This window comes from Euleptes europaea, chromosome 5 (assembly GCF_029931775.1).
Source record: "Euleptes europaea isolate rEulEur1 chromosome 5, rEulEur1.hap1, whole genome shotgun sequence".
Classification (NCBI taxonomy): Eukaryota; Metazoa; Chordata; class Lepidosauria; order Squamata; family Sphaerodactylidae; genus Euleptes; species Euleptes europaea.
Window position 1 is genome coordinate 114,732,360 of NC_079316.1, and position 20,103 is coordinate 114,752,462.

The 20,103-nt window shown below is 50.5% G+C and overlaps 1 protein-coding gene across 3 annotated transcripts in view; it reads left to right on the forward strand.

The window, feature by feature from the left end:
• The window catches only part of PAX2 (paired box 2), a 125,857-nt gene that overhangs the window by 77,796 nt on the left and 27,958 nt on the right, over positions 1 to 20,103 (forward strand). For all 3 annotated transcript variants that reach the window (XM_056849435.1, XM_056849434.1, XM_056849436.1), the window contains exon 6: positions 19,063 to 19,238. In XM_056849435.1, the coding sequence (XP_056705413.1) occupies positions 19,063 to 19,238 (176 nt within the window). The remainder of the gene's footprint in view (positions 1 to 19,062; positions 19,239 to 20,103) is intronic.

Genomic DNA, 20,103 nt, shown 5'->3' on the forward strand with positions numbered 1-20,103 from the left:
ATTCAAACCATCCTGACCGTTCAGTGAACCCAAACCTGCTGACCTTGACAGCGCTTAGACAACTGCAGCCTCCAAACTCCCCACCTGTACAAAGGCACCAGAGGGGCCCCGCTGGGCTTCCTCCACAGCAGCAGCAGCAGCAGCTGTAGGGCCTCCTGGTATCCTTCCAGTGTGCCCTGAGAGCCCTCGCGTCGCTCGGCACCACTTGGTACCCAGAGATCAAATATACCCCGCGGCAGGAAAGGTGGCAGGTGGGCATCAGGCAGCTTTTGTCAAAGGAAACCCGCTCTCGGTGCCCTGGGTGAGCGAGCCGAAGCCTTTTGCAGGCCAAACACTTTTGCCAGGAAAAGCCAGCACCGATTCCTTGCTTACAGCATCCGATCCTCTTGCCGCACTATGGAGGGACTCTGGCAGCTGACCTCGGGGGAGACCAAGCGATCGTAGCAGGGGGCTTAATAAAAATGGGGGCTGTACCCTTGAGGGGGGCCGAGAGAATAGAAAGGTGAAAAAGAAGTGTCTGGTAAATCAGGATATTGGAAATAGAGGCAAAAGAAGCGTTTGCAAACGCACAAAAGCACTAATTTCACCATGCAGATTTGGAACGCAGAATTTCCGGTTTAAGCAGCGGCTGGACGAACACTCGTCAGGGATGCTGTAGGCTGATCCTGCATTGAGCAGGCGGTTGGACTAGCTGGCCTGTATGGCCCCTCCCGACTCTATGGCTCTATATTTCAATTCAGATTCGCCTTCTTAATGTAAACATTTACTACCATCACCACCCCAGTTCAAAACATGGGTGTTTCATTCCTGTTGGCATCTCTCTTCATTGTGTGGGGTTTTGGCAGGCATCAGAGATAAAGCAGAAACGATGGTGTGGGGTGGGGGCTGGAATAGCTCTCGGATTAGGAGCTGTGAGCCAACAGCGAACAATAAGAGCTGGACTCAGGAACTCCTTCCCTTCCAGGTGGGATCAAGGGCTGGTAAAAGGGGTGGGGAGGGCAAAACCTTCTTGGTCACTGCTCTCTCCTCTGGATTTCCCACTGGTGGCCTCCCTGGCCATGCAGATGTTTATGCTGGAGGTGCTTGTCTTTCTGCTACGTTTGGTGGGACGTCTCAGCTTCTGGTAAAAGGGATTTCTGCTGGCATCGGTCTTTTATGCATGGCTGTTTCACTCACTGTCCCCCCTCTGACAACTTTGGGTCTTTGTGTTGTTTATGCATGCCATTTCCAACCATCAGAGGTCGCCTCGCTCCCCCCCCCCGCCGTTCCCCCGCCTTTTGTCCACGTTTTCAAATTCGAGATAAAACAGGTCTCTGAAAACACGGACAAAAGGTGGGGAAACGGCAGGGGGGGAGCGAGACGACCGCCAGTGGTCGGAAACGGCAGGCGTCATCACAACAAAGACCCGAGGTCGTCGGAGGGAAACAGCCGTGCAAAAAAGACCACAGTTGGCGAAGGGACGGTGCTGCGGATGGATCTCCACAGGATGAGTGCCTAACGCGGTGTTTTCAGGGGGGCCCTTCCCTGGAGATCCGTGGGGCCCTTCGGACACCCGGAATACATTTGGAGTTCAGGGAGGTTGAACAGCAACGCCTCCATCTTGTATTTGCTAGTTCAGCAAACCCTAACCCTAACCCCAAATCCTAACCCTTGCCAATCCCAGGCTGGGAACAGGGAATTCCTGGGGATTTGTGAGTGGGGTTTGGGGAGGGGCCTCAGAGGGGTACGGCACCATACCTACTGCGGGGAGGGGGAGCCGTTGTTGATTCATGAGAGTGGTGTGATGTATTACGCAGGGGGGGGGGCACGATTCAGGCCGCTGTCCTTGAGTGACTGTTCCAAAGCCACGCTCAGCCCTCCTTGGTACATCCCAGCATTAAAAGTGCTACAAAGTTGGGTCTGAAGCTTGTGGAATTTTTCATCTAAGCAAATTTTAGATCCATGTCTGCAATCTCTTTAGTGTCTTTCCTGGACCCTTAGATGTGTCATTCATATTTCTATCTTGCTTTTCCTCCAGAAAGCTCACAGCAGTGTACATGGATCTCTCTCCTCCCCCATTTTATCCTCACAACAACCCTGTGAGGTAGGCTAAGTTGAGAAAGATGGACTGGGCCAAGTTCACCTGGTGATCTTCGTGGGGTGAATGGGGATTTGAACCCACATCCCACAGGTTGGTCTTAGGCACAGGGCAACCAGGGTAGCTGTCCCAGGCCCCACACGAAAGGGGCCAGCACAGGGAAGCCCCTGACTGCTGAACTGCCCTATGGGAGCCCCCACACCACTGCTGCTTGGGAAATGGCTGGGGGGGAGGCGCTGTTTGTGCTAGCACACATGCAGAGAAGGCTCGGAGCGCGGGAGAGGCTGTCTGTGCCCCCCGCCCTGCTGCTTGTGGCTCTCTTTGGCCAGGACTTTCTCTTGGGCAAAGTCCCTCTCCTCATGCGCTGCAGTTTCTGCACAGGGCAAGAGACGCTCAAGGAGGCCAGGCTGCTCCTCAGCCAGATGGAGCGCCCTCCTTGCGTGTGTCTCGCCCTGTGCAGAAACTACGGCACCATTCCATTTCCTGGCCGCCACGCTGCTATTTTCAAATGTCTTCCTTGGCAGTCCATCCCCTAGTTTTTAAACAGCTGCGATTGCGAATAGGAAACAAGACCAAGCAATGTTTAATTAAAAGGCCGGTTGCAATTGGAACCCGAGAGCCTCTAAAGGCGCCGTTTCTTTTGCTTGCAGTCGTGCGCACTTAAAAAAAAATACCGTCAGCTGTGTTGGTGCACAACACAGAAACAATGTCATGGTGGAAAGAAATTAGAGAGTACAGAAATTATTATTTTAGCAGCCATCATATGAGCTTGTGGGGGTGTGTTCATAAGTCCACAACGGAGAAGGAGATACTGGGTTGCCAACTCTGGGTTGGGGGATTCCTGGGGATTGGAGGGTACAGCCTGAAGAGAGTGGGGTTTGGGGGAGGGACCTCAGCAGGGCATAAAGCCGGAGAATGCAACCTCCAAAGCAGCCATTTCCTCCAGGTGAATTGATCTCTGCAATCTGGAGCTCTGTTGTCACTTGAGGAGATCTCAAGAGTCCCAGCTGGAGGTCAGAAACCCTAGAAATAGCGTACCTGAGCAGTCCCCTTCAAAAACCATAAAGGGCTCCTTGAAGCTTCCTGAGGCTGCCCCGAATGCCTTCGTTGCCACTTCTGAAGGGCTGCTGGGAGCACAGCAGGTACGGTTGCCTGCTCCTGGTTGGGAAATAGCTGGAGGTTTTGGGGGCAGAGCCTGAGGAGGGCAGGGTTTGGGTCGGGTCAGGACTTCAATACCATGGAGTCCAATTGCCAAAGTGGCCATTTTTCTTCAAGGGAACTGATCTCTGTCGGCTGAAGATCAATTGTAATAGTGGGAGATCTCCAGCCACCACCTGGAGGTTGGCAACCCTAAGGCCACCCTCCCTGACCAGGTCAGGCCCAGGGTGGTTTACAACCATTAAAACACTGGGGAAGTGTGGGTGTGTTGGGGGGGGGGAGGTGACCATCAAGAGGGCAGGCTGTGTTTCGCCGGCCCCCTCAGACTTCTCTGCTTCCCCAAACAGTGTCAATTTTTGGTTCTTGTAGGTTATCCGGGCTGTGTGACCGTGGTCTTGGTATTTTCTTTCCTGATGTTTCGCCAGCAGCTGTGGCAGGCATCTTCACTGTCCTTCAGTGTGACTCCTCTGAAGATGCCTGCCACAGCTGCTGGCGAAACGTCAGGAAAGAAAATACCAAGACCACGGTCACACAGCCCGGATAACCTACAAGAACCAATGAACTCTGACCGTGAAAGCCTTCGACAATATTTTGAGCGTCAATTTTGCCTGTCAGGGAAGTGCTGCTACGAAGGTGTTGGGTGGGCGCGGGGGGGGGGGGGGGGAGCCCTGCGAGTGTGGCTATGTCAACTCTTGCACTGTTGTTCGACAGTGTAAAATTAAATTAATAAAGCCCCCAACACCGGGAAAACATAACAGGAAATTAATGGCTTCGACTGTCGTTCAGATGCAATCATTTGCAAGCCGGCTTTCCGCACCAAAGGCTTTGTAAGTGCCCACCGTTTCTCTAAACAAGCATCGTCAGGAGCTGCATGTGAGGTGGTTTTTATTTTTATTTTTTTGCCTCGCTTGAGTCCTTTGAGCTAACAAAGCCCCCCCCCCCCAAATGGGAGGCAATGGGAGGAGGCTGGGCCTGGGAGCCCAAGAGGATCCTAAGGCGTGCCAGGAGATGGGTGCGGAAGGGGGCCGCCTCTTCTGCCCCACACAGAGGCAGCCAAGGGGAGGCTCAGCCAGTGGATTGCTCCGATTCCCACCAGGGAATATGGTTGCTGCTGCTGCTGTAAAGAAAAGCATCCTGGGGAGGGGGCAGGGGAGCATAAGAAAAGGCCCTGCTGGATCAGACCCAGGCCCATCGAGTCCAGCAGTCTGTTACCACAGTGGCCAACTGGGTGCCTCTAGGAAGCCCACAAACAAGATGACTGCAGCAGCATTTATCCTGCCTGCGTTCCACAGCACACAATATCATAGGCACACAATATCCTCTCATCCTGGAGAGAATAGGTATGCATCATGACTAGCAGCTATTTTATCTAGTAGCCATGAATACCCCTCTCCTCCATGAACATGCCCACTCCCCTCTTAAAGCCTTCCAAGAAGGCAGCCATCACCACCTCCTGGGGCAGAGAGTTCCACAATTTAACCATGCATTGCGTGAAGAGATACTTCCTTTCATCTGTTTTGAATCTCTCACCCTCCAGCTTCAGCGGGTGACCCCATGTTCTGGTATTGTGAGAGAGGGAGAAAAGCTTCACCCCGTCCACTCTCTCCATACCATGCATAGTTTTATATACCTCCATCATGTCTCCCCTTTGAGTTCACAGTTCCTCAGATATTTCCCTGCACAGTTTTTGTGAAAGGGGAGCGCGTTCTGCTCCTGTGTGAAGGGGCTGCCCAGGGAGAACTGGGAAGCTCAGCATTCCCTGGTTGGGACCACTCGGCCTGTTTCTGGCATAGGGTTGCCAACAATAGGTTGGAAAATTCCTGAAAATGTGGGGCGTGAAGCCTGGGGAGGGAACTCAATATGGCATCATGCCCTAGAGAGTCCACCCTCCAAAGCAGCCATTTTCTCCAGGGGAACGGACGTCTGTAGTCTGGAAGGTCAGTTGAAATTCTGGGAGATCTCCAGGCCCCACCTGGAGGTTGGCAGTGTGGGGATGTGGGGAGGCGCATGTAAGTTTAGCCTTCTGCCTATGGCCCCCCTCGACCACCCCCAAGTCATCTTTTATGGGCGCAGCTATCAGTGTGGCTGCCAGTCAAACACATTGGAGTTAAAATGAGGGTTTGAACTAATGCAATGTCCAACTTTCATTGCTGTGTTTTTTAATTATTATTATTATTTATAATTTCTAGGACAGTGTCTAAAAAAGTTTTTTCATCATTTATTTTATTTCATTAATTTCTACCCCCGCCTCTCTTGATGCTGGAAAAGGTTTACAAGTTCATAAAAACAGGGCAACAATAATAGAACACCCATAATCCATAATTACACACATTAACAGATCACTTCAGGATACAATGGTTCCATATTAACATACCATATCCTCATTAGCACATTATCTTGATACTTACAGGACAATGATTAGCACATTACTTTTGCAGGACAATACTCAGCTCAAACCCAACCCCTTTCTGACTATATATTACTTTTCCTACACCCTTGACACTGAGAGACACTGTCCTTCAGTGTTACTACTCTGAAGATGCCTGCCACAGTTGCTTGCGAAACGTCAGGAAAGAAAATTCCAAGACCACGGTTACACAGCCCGGATAACCTACAAGAACCAATGAACTCTGAACGTGAAAGCCTTCGACAATACCCATAATCCAACTGATCTAGAAAATTTGGTAATATCAATTAAAAAAAAATCGCTCCAACATCCTCAGCCTAGCATACCAGCTCCTAAAAAAGATTTTTTACATTGCCGCTGCAAAACCTCTATTATGGCACATTTATTGCTGCATCGCTTTCGGGAAATCATTCTGTTATCATTTCCAAAATATCCTTTCCAGGAGATGCAGAAGAGGTCTTCCTTCACACACACACACACACACACACACACACACACACACACACACACACACACACACACGTGCACAGGTTGCCAACCTCCAGGTACTAGCTGGAGATCTCCCGCTATTGCAACTGATCTCCAGCCAATAGAGATCAGTTCCCCTGGAGAAAATGGCCGCTTTGCCAATTAGACTCTATGGCATTGAAGTCCCTCCCCCTCCACAAACCCCGCCCTCCTTAGGCTCCACCCCAAAAAAACCTCCCACCAGTGACGAAGAGGGACCTGGCAATCCTAACACATCAACACCTTGGAAACCCCATGGGATTGCTGACCTGAATGCTTCAGCCCCATCAGGGCAGAGGGCCAGAAAAGGGTCCAAATGATCAGAAGAGCCTGAATGGTTCTGTTTAGACATAAAACTGCTGACTACTTTGGGCCTCGGCAGTTTGCATCTTAGCATCAGCTTCTCGCCCACCTGTCCGGAGGGATCTCTAGTCATCCGGATGCGGGCCCTGATGAGGAAAGGCCCCCCGTGCTGCTAAAGCACGTGGCTCTGAAAGCCGTACACACTTGAGGCTAAAGTTGTTTCTATTCTGTGCTGTCGAAATGGATATTTTCATAAGTACATAGTAGTTTGTTTATTTTTAAAAAATATATTTACATCCTGTTTTTCAATAACACTGTTATCTAAGGCGGTTTTTGACATAGGTAATAATGAAAATATTCCCATAAAATAATGAAAACAAACACAGCAGTTCTAATACCTGCCATGTTTCATAAACATCCTAAAAGTGTTTCAACAAGCCAAAATAAGCATAGCCTTAAAATTTTTTAGTTAAACTAATGGTTTAAGGAAACTAAGAGCGCAGACTTAAGCCGGTCTACTCAGAATTCTACTTAAGTCTACTCCGTGGGGCTGACTCCCAGGAAAGTATTGGTAGGCTTGCATTGTCAAGGAAGATACTGATGGCATGTCTCCATCGACATAATCCCAAAGACTTCATGGCGCTTTAGCCGTTGGAAGAGGAGGCAGCTGTTTCAGCCCAGGGATGGGTCAAGGTTTTTTGGCACCATATACGGCTAGGCTTACCAAACTCCAGGTGGTGGCTGGAGATCTCCCGCTATTACAACTGATCTCCAGGCGACAGAGACCAGTTCCCCTGGAGAAAATGGCTGCTTTGGAGGGTGGATTCTATGGCATTATACCCCACTGAAGTCTCTGCCCTCCCCAAAACCTGGCCTTCTCAGGCTCCACCCCCAAAATCTCCAGGTATTTCCCAACCCACCGCTGGCTACCCTATATAGGGATTATGACATTGGCCCACACACTCCGCACCCCACCATTCAGGAGAGAGAACAGTGAGAAGTCTAGAATGAACATTTGACTTATTGGGCATTCAAAATTAACAATGTAAAAATAAAAATAGATAAGCTCTTCAGAAGCTCTCCATGTCCCTTTATGACAAGAGGAGGAGGAGAGTTGGTTTTTATACCCCAATTTTCTCTACCTTTTTTAAGGAGAATCAAAATGGCTTACAATCGCCTTCCCTTCCTCCCCCTTGTGAGGTAGGTGGGGCTGAGAGAGTTCAGAGAGAACTGTGACTAACCTAAGGTCACCCAGCTGGCTTCATGTGAAGTAGTGGGGAATCAAACCCGATTCTCCAGATTAGAGTCTGCCGCTCATGTGGAGAAGTGGGGAAACCAACCCAGTTCTCCAGATTAGAGTCTGGTGGAGAACCGGGTTTGAAGCCGGTCACTGTTCTCTCCAAACTCTCTCAGCCTCACCTACCTCACAAGGTGTCTGTTGTGGGGAGTGGAAGGGAAGGTGATTGTAAGCTGGTTTGATTCTCCTCTTCTTCTACAATAGAATAGTTTGAGCATAGTATAGTGCAGTATAGTATAGCATAGGGGAGTATATAGTATATGCTGGATCCGCCTACAGCATCCCTGACAAGTGCTTGAGTCCAGCCCCTGCTTAAAGACTGCCAGTGAGGGGGGAGCTCACCACCTCCTTAGGGCGCTGATTCCACTGTCGAACAGCTCTTACTGTGCAAAAGATGTTTTCCTAATGTCCAGCTGGAACCTCTCTGCCTGCAATTTAAACCCATTATTGCGAGTCCTATCCTCTGCTGCCAACAGGAACAGCTCCCTGTCCTAGGGCTGTTGAAATAAAAAAAATTCGGTATAGTTCAGATTCGGCCAGATTCGGCCCATCTGGATTTGGGATATGCCGAAGTCCGAACTCCCCCGCTTCGGGTCCGTGCAATTCGGCGCGAATTCAAAGTTCGGGGAAAAAATTCGGCGGAATAAAGCCATTAAAAACACAACCTCGCCTTTCTGCGGCTCCGGGGGGCATTTTGGGGGGTAGAGGTCCCAAACTTTCAGCGGAGCTTCAAAGGACCCTTCTTGCCAGACCCCCTAAGTTTTGTAAAGATTGGGTCGGGGGGGCTGAGATATGGGCCCCGAAAGGGGTCCCCCCACCCTTAATGTGCATCTCTGAACAGAGCTTGCCGCCCATGCACAAAGCTCCCAGCTCTGACAAACAGCTGAGCTGTGGGGAGCAAGGGCGGGGCAGGTGCGAAGAAGTTTGCAAAGCAACACAACTGCAAAGCAACACAACTGCAAAGCAACATAACCATGCAGAGCAACACATTTGCAACCATGCAAAGTAACACCTGACACCTGGGAGTTTGCAAACCATGGAAAGGAACAGAGGCAGCTAGCTATGCATAATGAGCAGGAGGGGGTGGAATTTTCCCTTTTGCATCAGACTCGAGTCGAGACCAGGCAAATGCATTCTTTAAGTCACCATTTGAAAACCAGTTTTGAGCAAGCATCAAAATAGACTCAAGGGGGCACACACACCCCAGGCAGAACGGGCGAAAGCCCCCTTTGGCTTCCCCCCCACCCACAGAAACTGCTCCCTCCCCCCACACACACAGACTCTGCTTCCCCACACACACACACAGGAGAAAAATTATAGATTAAAGCCCCCAAAGGGGTCTTACTGTGGCTGTCTTCTGTTCCATCAGGGGGGGCTGGGAGGAATGGGTAATCCAATACGATTCTATTTAAGCACAGGAGGTTTTGCCTTGGATTTGCCGCTCTGGAGATGCATACAGGATCGGGTGATCCATTCATCCCAATAGGGAAAAGGGGAAAGCCCATATCTCGGGACCCCCTGACCCAATGTTTACAAAACTTGGGGGGGGTCTCTTAAGAAGGCTCGTCTGAAGCTATGCTGAATGTTTGGGGGCTGCACCCCCCAAAATGCGCCCCCTGCAGCCACGGAAATGGAAAAGGGGGGAGGGAAAAGGGGTGGAGCCCATATCTCGGGACCCCCTGACCCAATGTTTACAAAACTTGGGGGGGTCTCTTAAGAAGGCTCGTCTGAAGCTCTGCTGAAAGTTTGGGGTCTCTAACCCCAAAAATGCACCCCCTGCAGCCACTGAAAGGAGCGAATGTGTACACACACACCCCACGAGGATTTCTCTCTCTTTCTCTCCCCGGCCGGGCCGCGCAGCAGCTGATTCCTCCAGTACTCAATCCTGACTGATTGGCCAGAAGAAGACCCAGCTTGGCCACCGATTGGCCGGGGGAGAATGCTGCTTACTGACGGTTATGCTGCTGTGCCCGAATTTGCCGAATTTATTTGTGAACTCCCGAACTCGCTGAATTCGGCTCCCCCATTTTCCCGCCATTTTTTAGTTCGGTTCGTCCCGAACTAAAAACCGCCGAATCAGGGGAAATTCGGCTGTTTTTCAGTTCGGGCCGAACCGAATCGACAGCCCTACCCTGCCCTCCTCTAAGTGGCACCCCTTCAAATACTTCAAGAGAGCAATCATGTCCCGCCCCCCCCCCCCAGCCTTCTCTTCTCCAGAGTAAACATTCCCAATTCCCTCAGCCTTTCCTCCTAGGGCTTCTTGGTCTCCAGGCCCCTGATCATCCGCGTCACTCTCCTCTGCACCCACTTGATTTTGTCCACATCCTTGGTGAAGTGAGGCCTCCAGAACTGCACACAGCACTCCAGGTGCCGCCTGACCAATGCAGTGTACAGTGGAACGATGACACCTTGTGATTTGGATGTTATGCCTCTGCTGATGCACCCCAAGATCACATTAGCTTTTTTTGTTGCTGCATCACACTGGTTGCTCATATTTAACTTACGGTCCACCCGTACCCCAAGATCTTGTTCACACACACTGCTGCCCAGAAGTGCATCCCCCATCCAGTATGCATGCCCCTCATCTCTGTTACCCAGAAGTAGGACTCGGCACTTATCCTTGTTGAATTGCATCTTGTTCACATCCACCCACTTTTCCAGTGTGTTCAGATCTCGAGTTCTGTAACTTCTGGTGCGTTCGCTGCTCCTCCCAATTTGGTGTCGTATGCAAATTTAAAGGGTTGTCCCTCCACCCCCTCATCCAGATCATTTATAAAAACATTGAAAAGTACCAGGCCCAGAACCGAACCCTGTGGCACCCCGGCAGAACCGAACCCTGTGGGTCATCTGCTGAAGCTGGAGGGTGAGAAATTCAAAACAGATAAAAGGAAGTATTTCTTCACACAACACACATTTCAATAGTGGAACTCCCTGCCCCAGGATGTGGTGATGGCTGCCAACTCAGAAGGCTTTAAGAGGGGGCATGAACATGTTCACGGAGGAGAGAGCTATCCCCGGCTACTAGTCAAAATGGACACTCATCATAATGCATACCTATTCTCTCCAGGATCAGAGGAGCATGCCTATTATATTAGGTGCTGTGGGACACAGGCAGGACAATGTTGCTGCAGTTGTCTTGTTTGTGGAGGCACCTGGTTGGCCACTGTGTGAACAGACTGCTGGACTTGATGGGCCTTGGTCTGATCCAGCAGGGCTTTCCTTATGTTCTTATGGATACTAGTCATGATGCACACCTATTCTCGCCAGGATCAGAGGAGCAGGCCTATTATATTGGGTGCCGTGGAAGACAGGCAGGACAATGCTGCTGCAGCCGTCTTGCTTGTGGGCTTCCTAGAGGCCTCTGGTTGGCCACTGTGTGAAGAGACTGCTGGACTTGATGGGCCTTCTTGGTCTGATCCAGCAGGGCCTTTCTTGGGTTCTTATGCAGAAATGTAGAGTGGAATACTGGGAGGGTGGTGTGGACAGTAGCAGTTCTGGGGTACCACTTGCAAATGCATGGGTGGGGGTACCACTCGCAAATGCTCCCTGGGATAAAGGAAAATAATCTGCCACACATTGTGGCTTGTCTCGTGCTTGGTGAAACACGCACGGCTGCAGGCAGGCTGGGAGAACAAGGATTTTAGTGAGCACCTGACAAGGCACCGTGTGTGCCACACAGAAAGAATAAATGCTGCCTCAGCATTCTTGCAAGGGCTGGGGGGGGGGCTGAGGGGGAGGTCTTCTGACAGGTTGTGCCTGAAGGCCTGTCCGCTGGGAACCCTACCCAGAGGAGGGGGGTGCCACTTGGAAGATGGGGGCCCACGGGGAGCCACGGCCTCCGTCTCGCCATCCGGGGATCCTTGCTTCAGGAAGGGTTCCTGGGATTGGGCTGGCATGCCGGCACCCTCCGGCCCCACGCTGGGCCCACGGCCAATGGGGGAGGCGATGCCGTGGGAAGCAGGGCCTGTCTGTGCAGGCTGGTGCCGGCTGCCGTGAATGACAAGCGCCACGTATTGATCGCTTTCTGAACTCGTCCCAGCCGATAGAAGGTAATTAATGACTCCATTTGCCTCAGTACCAAGGAGAACAATTGAGTTTGAAACGGCAACAACTGGCAGTGATGTGAAACCCCCCCCCCATGGGGGTCTCTTGGAAAGGAGCAGGCTGCCTCTGGTTGCCTGGGGACACGGGAGCACGTGGGCAGGAGGGGGGGAGGGCAGAAAGGAAGGGGGCGGATGGAGAGTGGAAGTTTGGGCCGGAGGATGCTGGTGTTAGGGGGTAATTTCAGCAATTTCTGGGACTCTTGGGAGATGTGGGGTCGGAAACACAGGGTTCCTGTTCTGTGAAAAATGGCAGAGCTAGGGTTGCCAACCTCCAGGTGATTAGCACAGGAGCGACACAATAATATAATTACAAAGTGCAAAAAAGGATACAGCCAGTGTAGCACTACGTGGAACATGGTGACTACTTTGTATTACTAACTACTATACTGGCTGTATCCTAAGCGGAACGTGGTGACTATCCTGTATTAGTAACCGCAGTCAAAAATTACTTGTATCAAGTCTTCTTGACGTTTGGGGACTGATGAAGAATTGAATTGAAGAAATTTGAAACGGCCGTATCCCCGAGTCATCTCTTAAAGCATCATCACCTTTGCTTTACTATCGTCAATACTAATACTTCAGTTACTATTGGACTTTGTAGACACAATGCGATTTATTTTTGTTATGTTGTTGCTTATTACTTGTAGCTTTTCCAAATAGAACTTTTTTGCACTTTGTAATTATATTGTTGTGTCGCTCCTGTGCTAATTTCCTAACTGCTTGGTATCAGTACAATGGTGTCTTCTTTTCTAGTAACCTCCAGGGGATGGCTGGAGATCTCCCACTATTCCAACTGATCTCCAGGCGACTGGGATCAGTTCTCCTGGAGAAAAAGGCTGCTTTGGAAGGCGGACTCTATGGCATTATACTCCCATTGAAGTCCCTCCCCTACCCAAACCCCACCTTCCTCAGGCTCCACCCCCAAAATCTCCAGGTATTTCCCAACCTAGAGCTGGCAACCCTAGGCGGAGCCCAGCTTCAGGCCACACCGGGCCTTTCGAGTAGCCAAAGGCTCTCTGATGCTGCTCCCACTCAGAAATCTGCACCCGAGCATGTGCAAATCGAGAATCTGTCTGGTGCCTTTGTGTTATCCTGCCTGTCCTCCAGGGAGCTCAGGGGGCATCCTGGGTTCTCCTCTTCTTCATTTCATTCTCCCAGAAGGCCCCTGCAAAAGGTTAGATGGAGGGAGTCTGACTGGCCCGAGTTTTCATTGCGGAAAAGGGGGATTTGAACCTGGATCCCCCAACATCAGCCTGGCTCTCTCTGGGCAGAAGGCCAGGAGAGTCCTTCCCAAAGGACATCCTTCTAAACATCCTTCTGCGACACAGTTTGGCCTGTAGCCATGGAGTTCCATGCTGGGGAAGGACTAGGGGGGGTCTTTTGTTCTTTGTTTCAGGCAGCAGCCCAGATCTCCTCCCCCTCCCCATTCCCTGCTTCTCCTCTGGAGAACCAGTGTGGTGTAGTGGTTAAGAGCAGTGGTTTGGAGTGGTGGATCTGGAGAACCGGGTTTGAAGCCAGCTGGGTGACCTTGGGCAAGTCACATTCTCTCAGCCCCACCCACCTCACAGGGTGTCTGTTGTGGGGAGGGGAAGGTGATTGTAAGCTGGTTTCCCCACTCCTACACATGAAGCCAGCTGGGTGACCTTGGGCTAGTCACAGCTCTCTAAGAGGTCTCTCAGCCCCACCTACCTCACAGGATATGTGTTGTGGGGAGGGGAAGGGAAGGTGATTGTAAGCCGGTTTGATTCTTCCTTAAGTGGTAGAGAAAGTCGGCATGTAAAAACCAACTCTCCTTCTTCTTTCTCTTCTACACCACCAGATTCCTTTCAGACATAATGGAACTAAACAGAGAACAACTGGCCAGAAAGGTCTGAAAGAGGACGCCTGAAAAGCAGGTCATTGGGTGGATCTTTTTTTGCTGGTTTCCTGGTTTTGTGGGATCAGCCATGCAACATGGCTTCAGTTGGCAGCAGCAGCCCCTAGAAAGGGAAGGAGGCGTACTGCTGTCTTTCTGGATCCACAGCTGTCTTGGGTTGCCAGGAGCTCACCCTGTCCCACAATCCCACCACTAAATGGATCCTGACTGGCCATTTGGAAGGAACCGAGAGAGCAGACCTCAGCAGGTTCGCTCAGGTCTTCCTTCCCAACAGGACTCATGCCCAGGAAAGTGTAAATCACAGCCCCGCCCCCAAGTTACAGCACAACCTCTTCTAGGTTTCGTGTGATGGAGAGAGAAGTTGGGCCTTTGCTCAGAACTTGGACAGTCTCTTTTTCCTCCAGTGTGGTGTAGTGGTTAAGAGTGGCGGACTCTAATCTGGTGAACCTCACAGGATGTCTGTTGTGGGGAGGTGAAGGGAAGGTGATTGTCCGCCGGTTTGAGTCTCCTTAAAAATGTAAAGAATATCAGGGTACAAAAACCAACTCTTCTTCTTCCTCTTCACCATGGTGGTGTAGTGGTTAAGAGCGGTGGACTCTAATCTGGGGAACCGGGTTCGATTCCCCACTCCACCACATGAAGCCTGCTGGGTGACCTTGGGCTAGTCACAGCTCTCTCCGAACTCTCTCAGCCCCACCTATCTCACAAGGTGTCTGTTGTGGGGAGAGGAAAGGAAAGTGATTGTAAGCCGCTTTGAGACTCCTTTTTAAAAGTTAGAGAAAATCAGCATATAAAAACCAATCCTCCTTCTGGGGCATTCCAGGTTACTTCAAGGGATTTTTGGCTCAGAGAGGCACGGAGAAGTTTATTGGCGTTCTGAATCTAACCGTTCTCCATCTTTGGGGTCCCTTCGGGGTTCATAATTTGCAGCTTCAGCTCTGATGCATGTACCAGGAGCTTAAAGCCTTGAAGGCTGGGCTGACCTCCTGCCATTTGAACCCGTGCTTTGCACATCGGCTGCTGGCGTTTTATCCAAATGGCTTTTCTTGCTCTGTTCCATCTCTTTTCTGAGCAGAATGGGAATGCTATCACCCCCAAACAGAAATGCAGTTGCTGTAGGTTCTGGTTTTTTTCTTTTCTGGCAGACGGGGTGAGAACCCTCCCTTTCTTCACAGCTCTCCGGGTCCCTGCCCACCCCCACCCCTCTCTCTCTGATCTTTCTCTTTCATCTCCCTTTCTCCGTCTCTGCCTGCCTACAGGGGCCCTGTCACATCTGAGGTCCTGGGTTTGTGTGCTGAGTGGCAATAACCCCCAGAACAGAACTATCAGTGGGACATGATTGATCAATTGAATTCCATAGCAGCTGAAAAATGTGGGATTAAGTAGTGTATTATACGCACAATGAGTTGAGGCATGATGTTCATTTCAAGTTCATTTTACCGGCCCCTCTGCCACCAGATCAGGCAATCAATAGCGGCAGCAGATATCATATATCACCTCTCTCCGTACCAAGGAGAGCGCCATAATCTCTCGCAAATTTAGAGTGACAGATTTGTCAAGATTTGAAGGGCCCTGAATAAATGAAGGAAAAGAGAAGCTCACCAGGGCTTGAGAAAGCTCAGCTTTCAGCTCCTGCAGACAAAGTCGCAGTGTGCACACGCGCATTTCTACATAGCAGGAATCTGTTGCAGGGCACGGGAGATAGCGGGCAGATTGCACTAATTGGATGGCGGCTCAGTTTGCGCTGCCCAGAACGGAGATGATTTAGGACTCCGGTTTCAAGGCTTTTCAGGGACAATATTACAAAGAAAAAGTGATCGCTTATTATTTAGCTGTTTCTCTATCTTTGGTGTCATCTGGCTTGCGCAAAACCCTTGGTCGGCAGGGAGGGCTGAGGAAAAGCAAAAACAGAGACCAGAATGGGAAACCCCAGTGCTGTGAAGCAGCAGCTCATGTTGGCGGGAGGCTAAAGAGACTGAGGGAGAGGGGAATGCAACTGAGGGGGGGCATGATAGAAGTTTATAAAATTAGGCGTGGGTGGAGACAGTGGGCAGAGCTCTTCTCTCCTGCTGCCCCCATAATACTAGAACTCAAGGCAGAGAAAGTCGGCATATAAAAACCAACTCTTCTTCTTTGGCCCTCTGGGGTAAATGCTGTGTGAGACAGAAAGCTGGGGTAGGGGGACCCTCACTGGTCTGATCCAGCAGGGCTCTTCAGAAATTCTCACGTTCCTTACTCACTTCACCGGACCACACCGTGGCCCTTGATGCTTTGGACAACTGGTATTTTTTTCCCATCTGCCTTTTATTTCATTTACATATTTATTTTAGACATTGTGTTCCACTTTCCCAAAAACTCAAATCAGTTTCTAAAAGCTCAAAATAATTCATTAAAATTAATAAAAATCAATAACATAGAAATAAATCAGTATTTAAGAAGCAGGAATATGTAACAGCCAGTGGAACAGAATCAAGTGGCTAAGAATGAACAAACTGGAATGGGGTGCAGGCGAGACAGAGATGATGCTGGTTGAAAAGCTGAGAATTTGGAGGACGGGGCGGGGTCCCCCTGACTTCAGCTGGAAGAGCCCTTTTCTTAATGGATTACACAAAACGCCTGGGGGTGCTTCTTCATCCGACTGCTGTTGATGGGCAGACTGGGTCAGTGCTGTTGCTAAATGATTTTTTACGTCTATGTTTGGCAGGAGATTATCTCCTCTCTTAGAATCTACTGACATGGATTCATGCACTCTGATTACATGGAGCGGTCTTTAAAGACAACCAGAAACTTGGGTTAGTTCAGAATGCAGCAGCTCAACAGTTAACAAGAGTTGTTTTCAGCATACGATTATCATAAGAGCATAATGAAAGCCATGCTGGATCAGACCCAGGCCCATCAAGTCCAGCAGTCTGTCCACACAGTGGCCAACCAGGTGCCTCCAGGAAGCCCCCAATCAAGACAACTGCAGCAGCACCATCATCCTGCCTGTGTTCCACGGCACCTCATATGACCGACCTGCTGCTCTTCTTGTCTGAGGCATTCCTCTGGTCAGCACTTTCTTTCTGCACCTTTTCACAAACCAGCAAGCTCTGCAGCCAGCCGTGGCCACCACAAGGCTGCCCGTGGAGGTGAGCTGTGCCACCTCTCTAATTGCATTTTGAAGTGCTTGCAAGATGGTCCTCTTTAGAAGGGCTTTCTACTGAGCTTCACTGGAGGTGCCTGTCTGGATTCCTGTGATTTTCTTTGGGAATGATGGCTTTAATTGTTAGGCATGCGCATAAGCATAGTGGTTGGCTCTAACCAGCTCTTCTGCTGGCGAAAGGGAAGGAGGGTTCCCTTTGACCACCCCAAAGGCCATGCTAAGAATCCCGGCACTTGCAAGTTCAAAAGCTACGCCGGATGGGGGCCGTAGTAAGGAAGGGTGAGATTGAGTGGGAAAGCTGGAGGGATCCAACTTGTTGCTCCTATGGTTTACATCGCAGTGTGTTTAGCTGACTATCTGCTGGCAAAGAATGCTTTGCTTCCCCTTTTAAAGCCATGTAAGAGTCGTGGCTGGAGGAAAAGAGGTCTTGGACTGTGGGGGCCATTGCTGTGGGGCCCCTGCTTCTCACTGCCCCACTGACAGTCTGGTGGGCGGAGCTCGCTGCCCCCCTCTCAACTGGCACATGAGGTGGGAGGTTTTTGGGGCGGAGCCTGAGGAGGGTAGGGTTTGGGGAGGGGAGGGACTTCAATGCCACTGAGTCCAATTGGCAAAGCGGCCATTTTCTCCAGGTGAACTGATCTCTATCGGCTGGAGATCAGTTGCAATAGCAGGAGATCTCCAGCTAGAACCTGGAGGTTGGCAACTCTATGTTAAGATGAGTCTCTCGGACGAATGTGTGTTTTGGGAGAGGACTCCTTGGGTATATCTCTTGTCATTTTCAACAGGGATGGATCCAGAAAAAGCATGTGCATAATTGACTAAGATATTTATATAAAATGCCTAAAATTGATTGAGAGTCCATCAAAGATTCAAAATGGACCTGATGTTTTTGCTTTGTACAGCCCACTAGGATGCAGAAATGGCAAGAAAGGGAAATGTTTTTGTGGTTTGGGAGGAGGTTGCGGTGTTTTCTGAAGTTGCTGAGTATGATCCTAACATTAGGTGCTGTTGTAGAAAACCAGTACTGGATCCCGCTGATCTGAAGGAGGACGACAACTCGTGCGGTTGGATCTTTTAAGCGCTGGATGTTGGCTGGATCATGCTGGCTATTCTTTCTATCCATCATACCGTTGAAAAGAGTTTCTCTGGATTTAGGGGTGATGGAAACTGGTTTTGTGTTTGGAGCAGTAGGTGGTCTCCATGGAAATGAGATGGGGCAGAGACGGGAACGGGGTTGGGGAGGAGGCGGCCGTGGACTCGGATTAATCAATATGTAATATTGTCCATGGTCTTACAAGTGATATTGCATTAGGTTACTGTATATAATGCAATATTGATTATATCATATTGTATAATCACATATGAACGGATGTATAGAACAGCCAGGAGAGAGGTGACACAGCAGAGAAGTGCCGTTTGTATTTGCCAAGGCAGGGGACTGTCTTGGGCTCCGGACGGAGGCCACCAAAGGGCCCTCACTCGCCAAAGAGAAGAAAATTGAGCAAAAGCTGGGCGTGGTACCTTACACACACCAACCCTGACAAGCTGTTTGCTTGATATTTGTTTGGAAGCATCATGCAGAAGTTACTCTTCCACAACTGGCTGAAGGTGTCAACTCTGGGGCCAGCTGAAGCAGAGGCGTCCGCGTTAATTGCTCCGTTTTGCTCCCTTTTGATAATTTTTAACTGTGGGAATGAAACTCAACTCCAAAGATGAAGTTCACGTGCCTGCTGCAGTTTTCCACATCTAATAGGGTGCCAGGCTAGGGTTGCCATCCTCCAGGTGGCACCTGGAGATCTCCTGCTATTACCACTGATCTCCAGCTGACAGAGATCAGTCCCCCTGGAGAAAATGGCCGCTTTGGCCATTGGACTCTATGGCATTGAAGTCCCTCCCCTCCCCAAATCCCACCCTCTGCAGGCTCTGCCCCCCAAGTATCCAGGTATTTCCCAACCCGGAGGGCCACAAATCCAATTGAGCTGGCTACCTCCAACTCAGAGAATGAGTCCCTGGAGAGACGGCACGGTCTGGAACCCCTCCCCTCGTTTTTCTCTCCGAAAGGGGACAAGAGCCCAAACGTGGATGGCGAGGAAGCGGCTGGACTGCCTTGCCAGGATCACCGCGTCGCGTCAGTGGGTACTGATCGGGGCAGGCCTGACTAATGCCCTGTTCTCTCTTGCTGTGTCTTGCAGAAGTATCTGAGGGCTCCGTCCCCAACGGCGATTCCCAGAGTAGTGTGGATAGTTTGCGGAAACACCTCCGTGCGGACACCTTCACGCAACAGCAGTTGGAAGCTTTAGATCGAGTCTTCGAGCGTCCTTCTTACCCTGATGTCTTCCAGGCATCGGAACACATCAAATCCGAGCAGGTGTGAGACCTGGGAAGAGCGGCAGGGGGGACCCAGCCAGGCGCTGAAGGGAGCAGGGGACCCACGCCGGCCAAACAGTCCGGTGTACAATGGGCCTAGCAGCCATGCCCTCTCTCCAGAGAACCACTGTTGTGTGAGGGGGGCTGGGGAGTCTCCTAACAAGATTCTCAGCAATCATACCAAACTACAGTTCCCAGAATCCTTTAGGCGCAGCTGTGACGATTAAGCTGACATCAAACCAATCGAGGTTTGTAGAGAGCCAGCGTGGTGTGGTGGTTAAGAGTGGTGGGTTCTAATCTGGTGAACTAGGTTTGGTTCCCTGCTCCTCCTCATGAGCGGTGGTCTCTAATCTGGAGAACTGGGTTCGATTCCCCACTCCTCCACATGAAGCCTGCTGGGTGACCTTGGGCTAGTCACAGTCCTCTCCGAACTCTCTCAGCCCCACCTCCCTTGCAAGTTGTGGGGAGAGGAAGGGAAGGCGATTGTAAGCCGGTTTGATTCTCCTTAAAAGGTAGAGAAAATCAGCATACAAAAACCAACTCTTCTTCTTCTAGTGTGCATTTTACGCTCTCTTTGAGAAAGATATGTGCAAAGACATTCCCACCACTCTGGGCGTTTTTGCACATTGCACACGACACTCTTTGCTTTGGGCACCCATTTGCCTCTCCTTTGAAAGGTCGCATGCACCCCCCTCATATCTGCACCCAGCCCGCTACACAGACCAGTGGGTGCATATGCACCGAGGAATCCATGGACCACAAACCTACAGATGGGCACTTTTGGTCTTCGTGATCCTCCAGCTAAAAGCACATGCATCTGACCCAGCATGGCTTACCCACTCACATATAAAAGTACGGGTATAGCC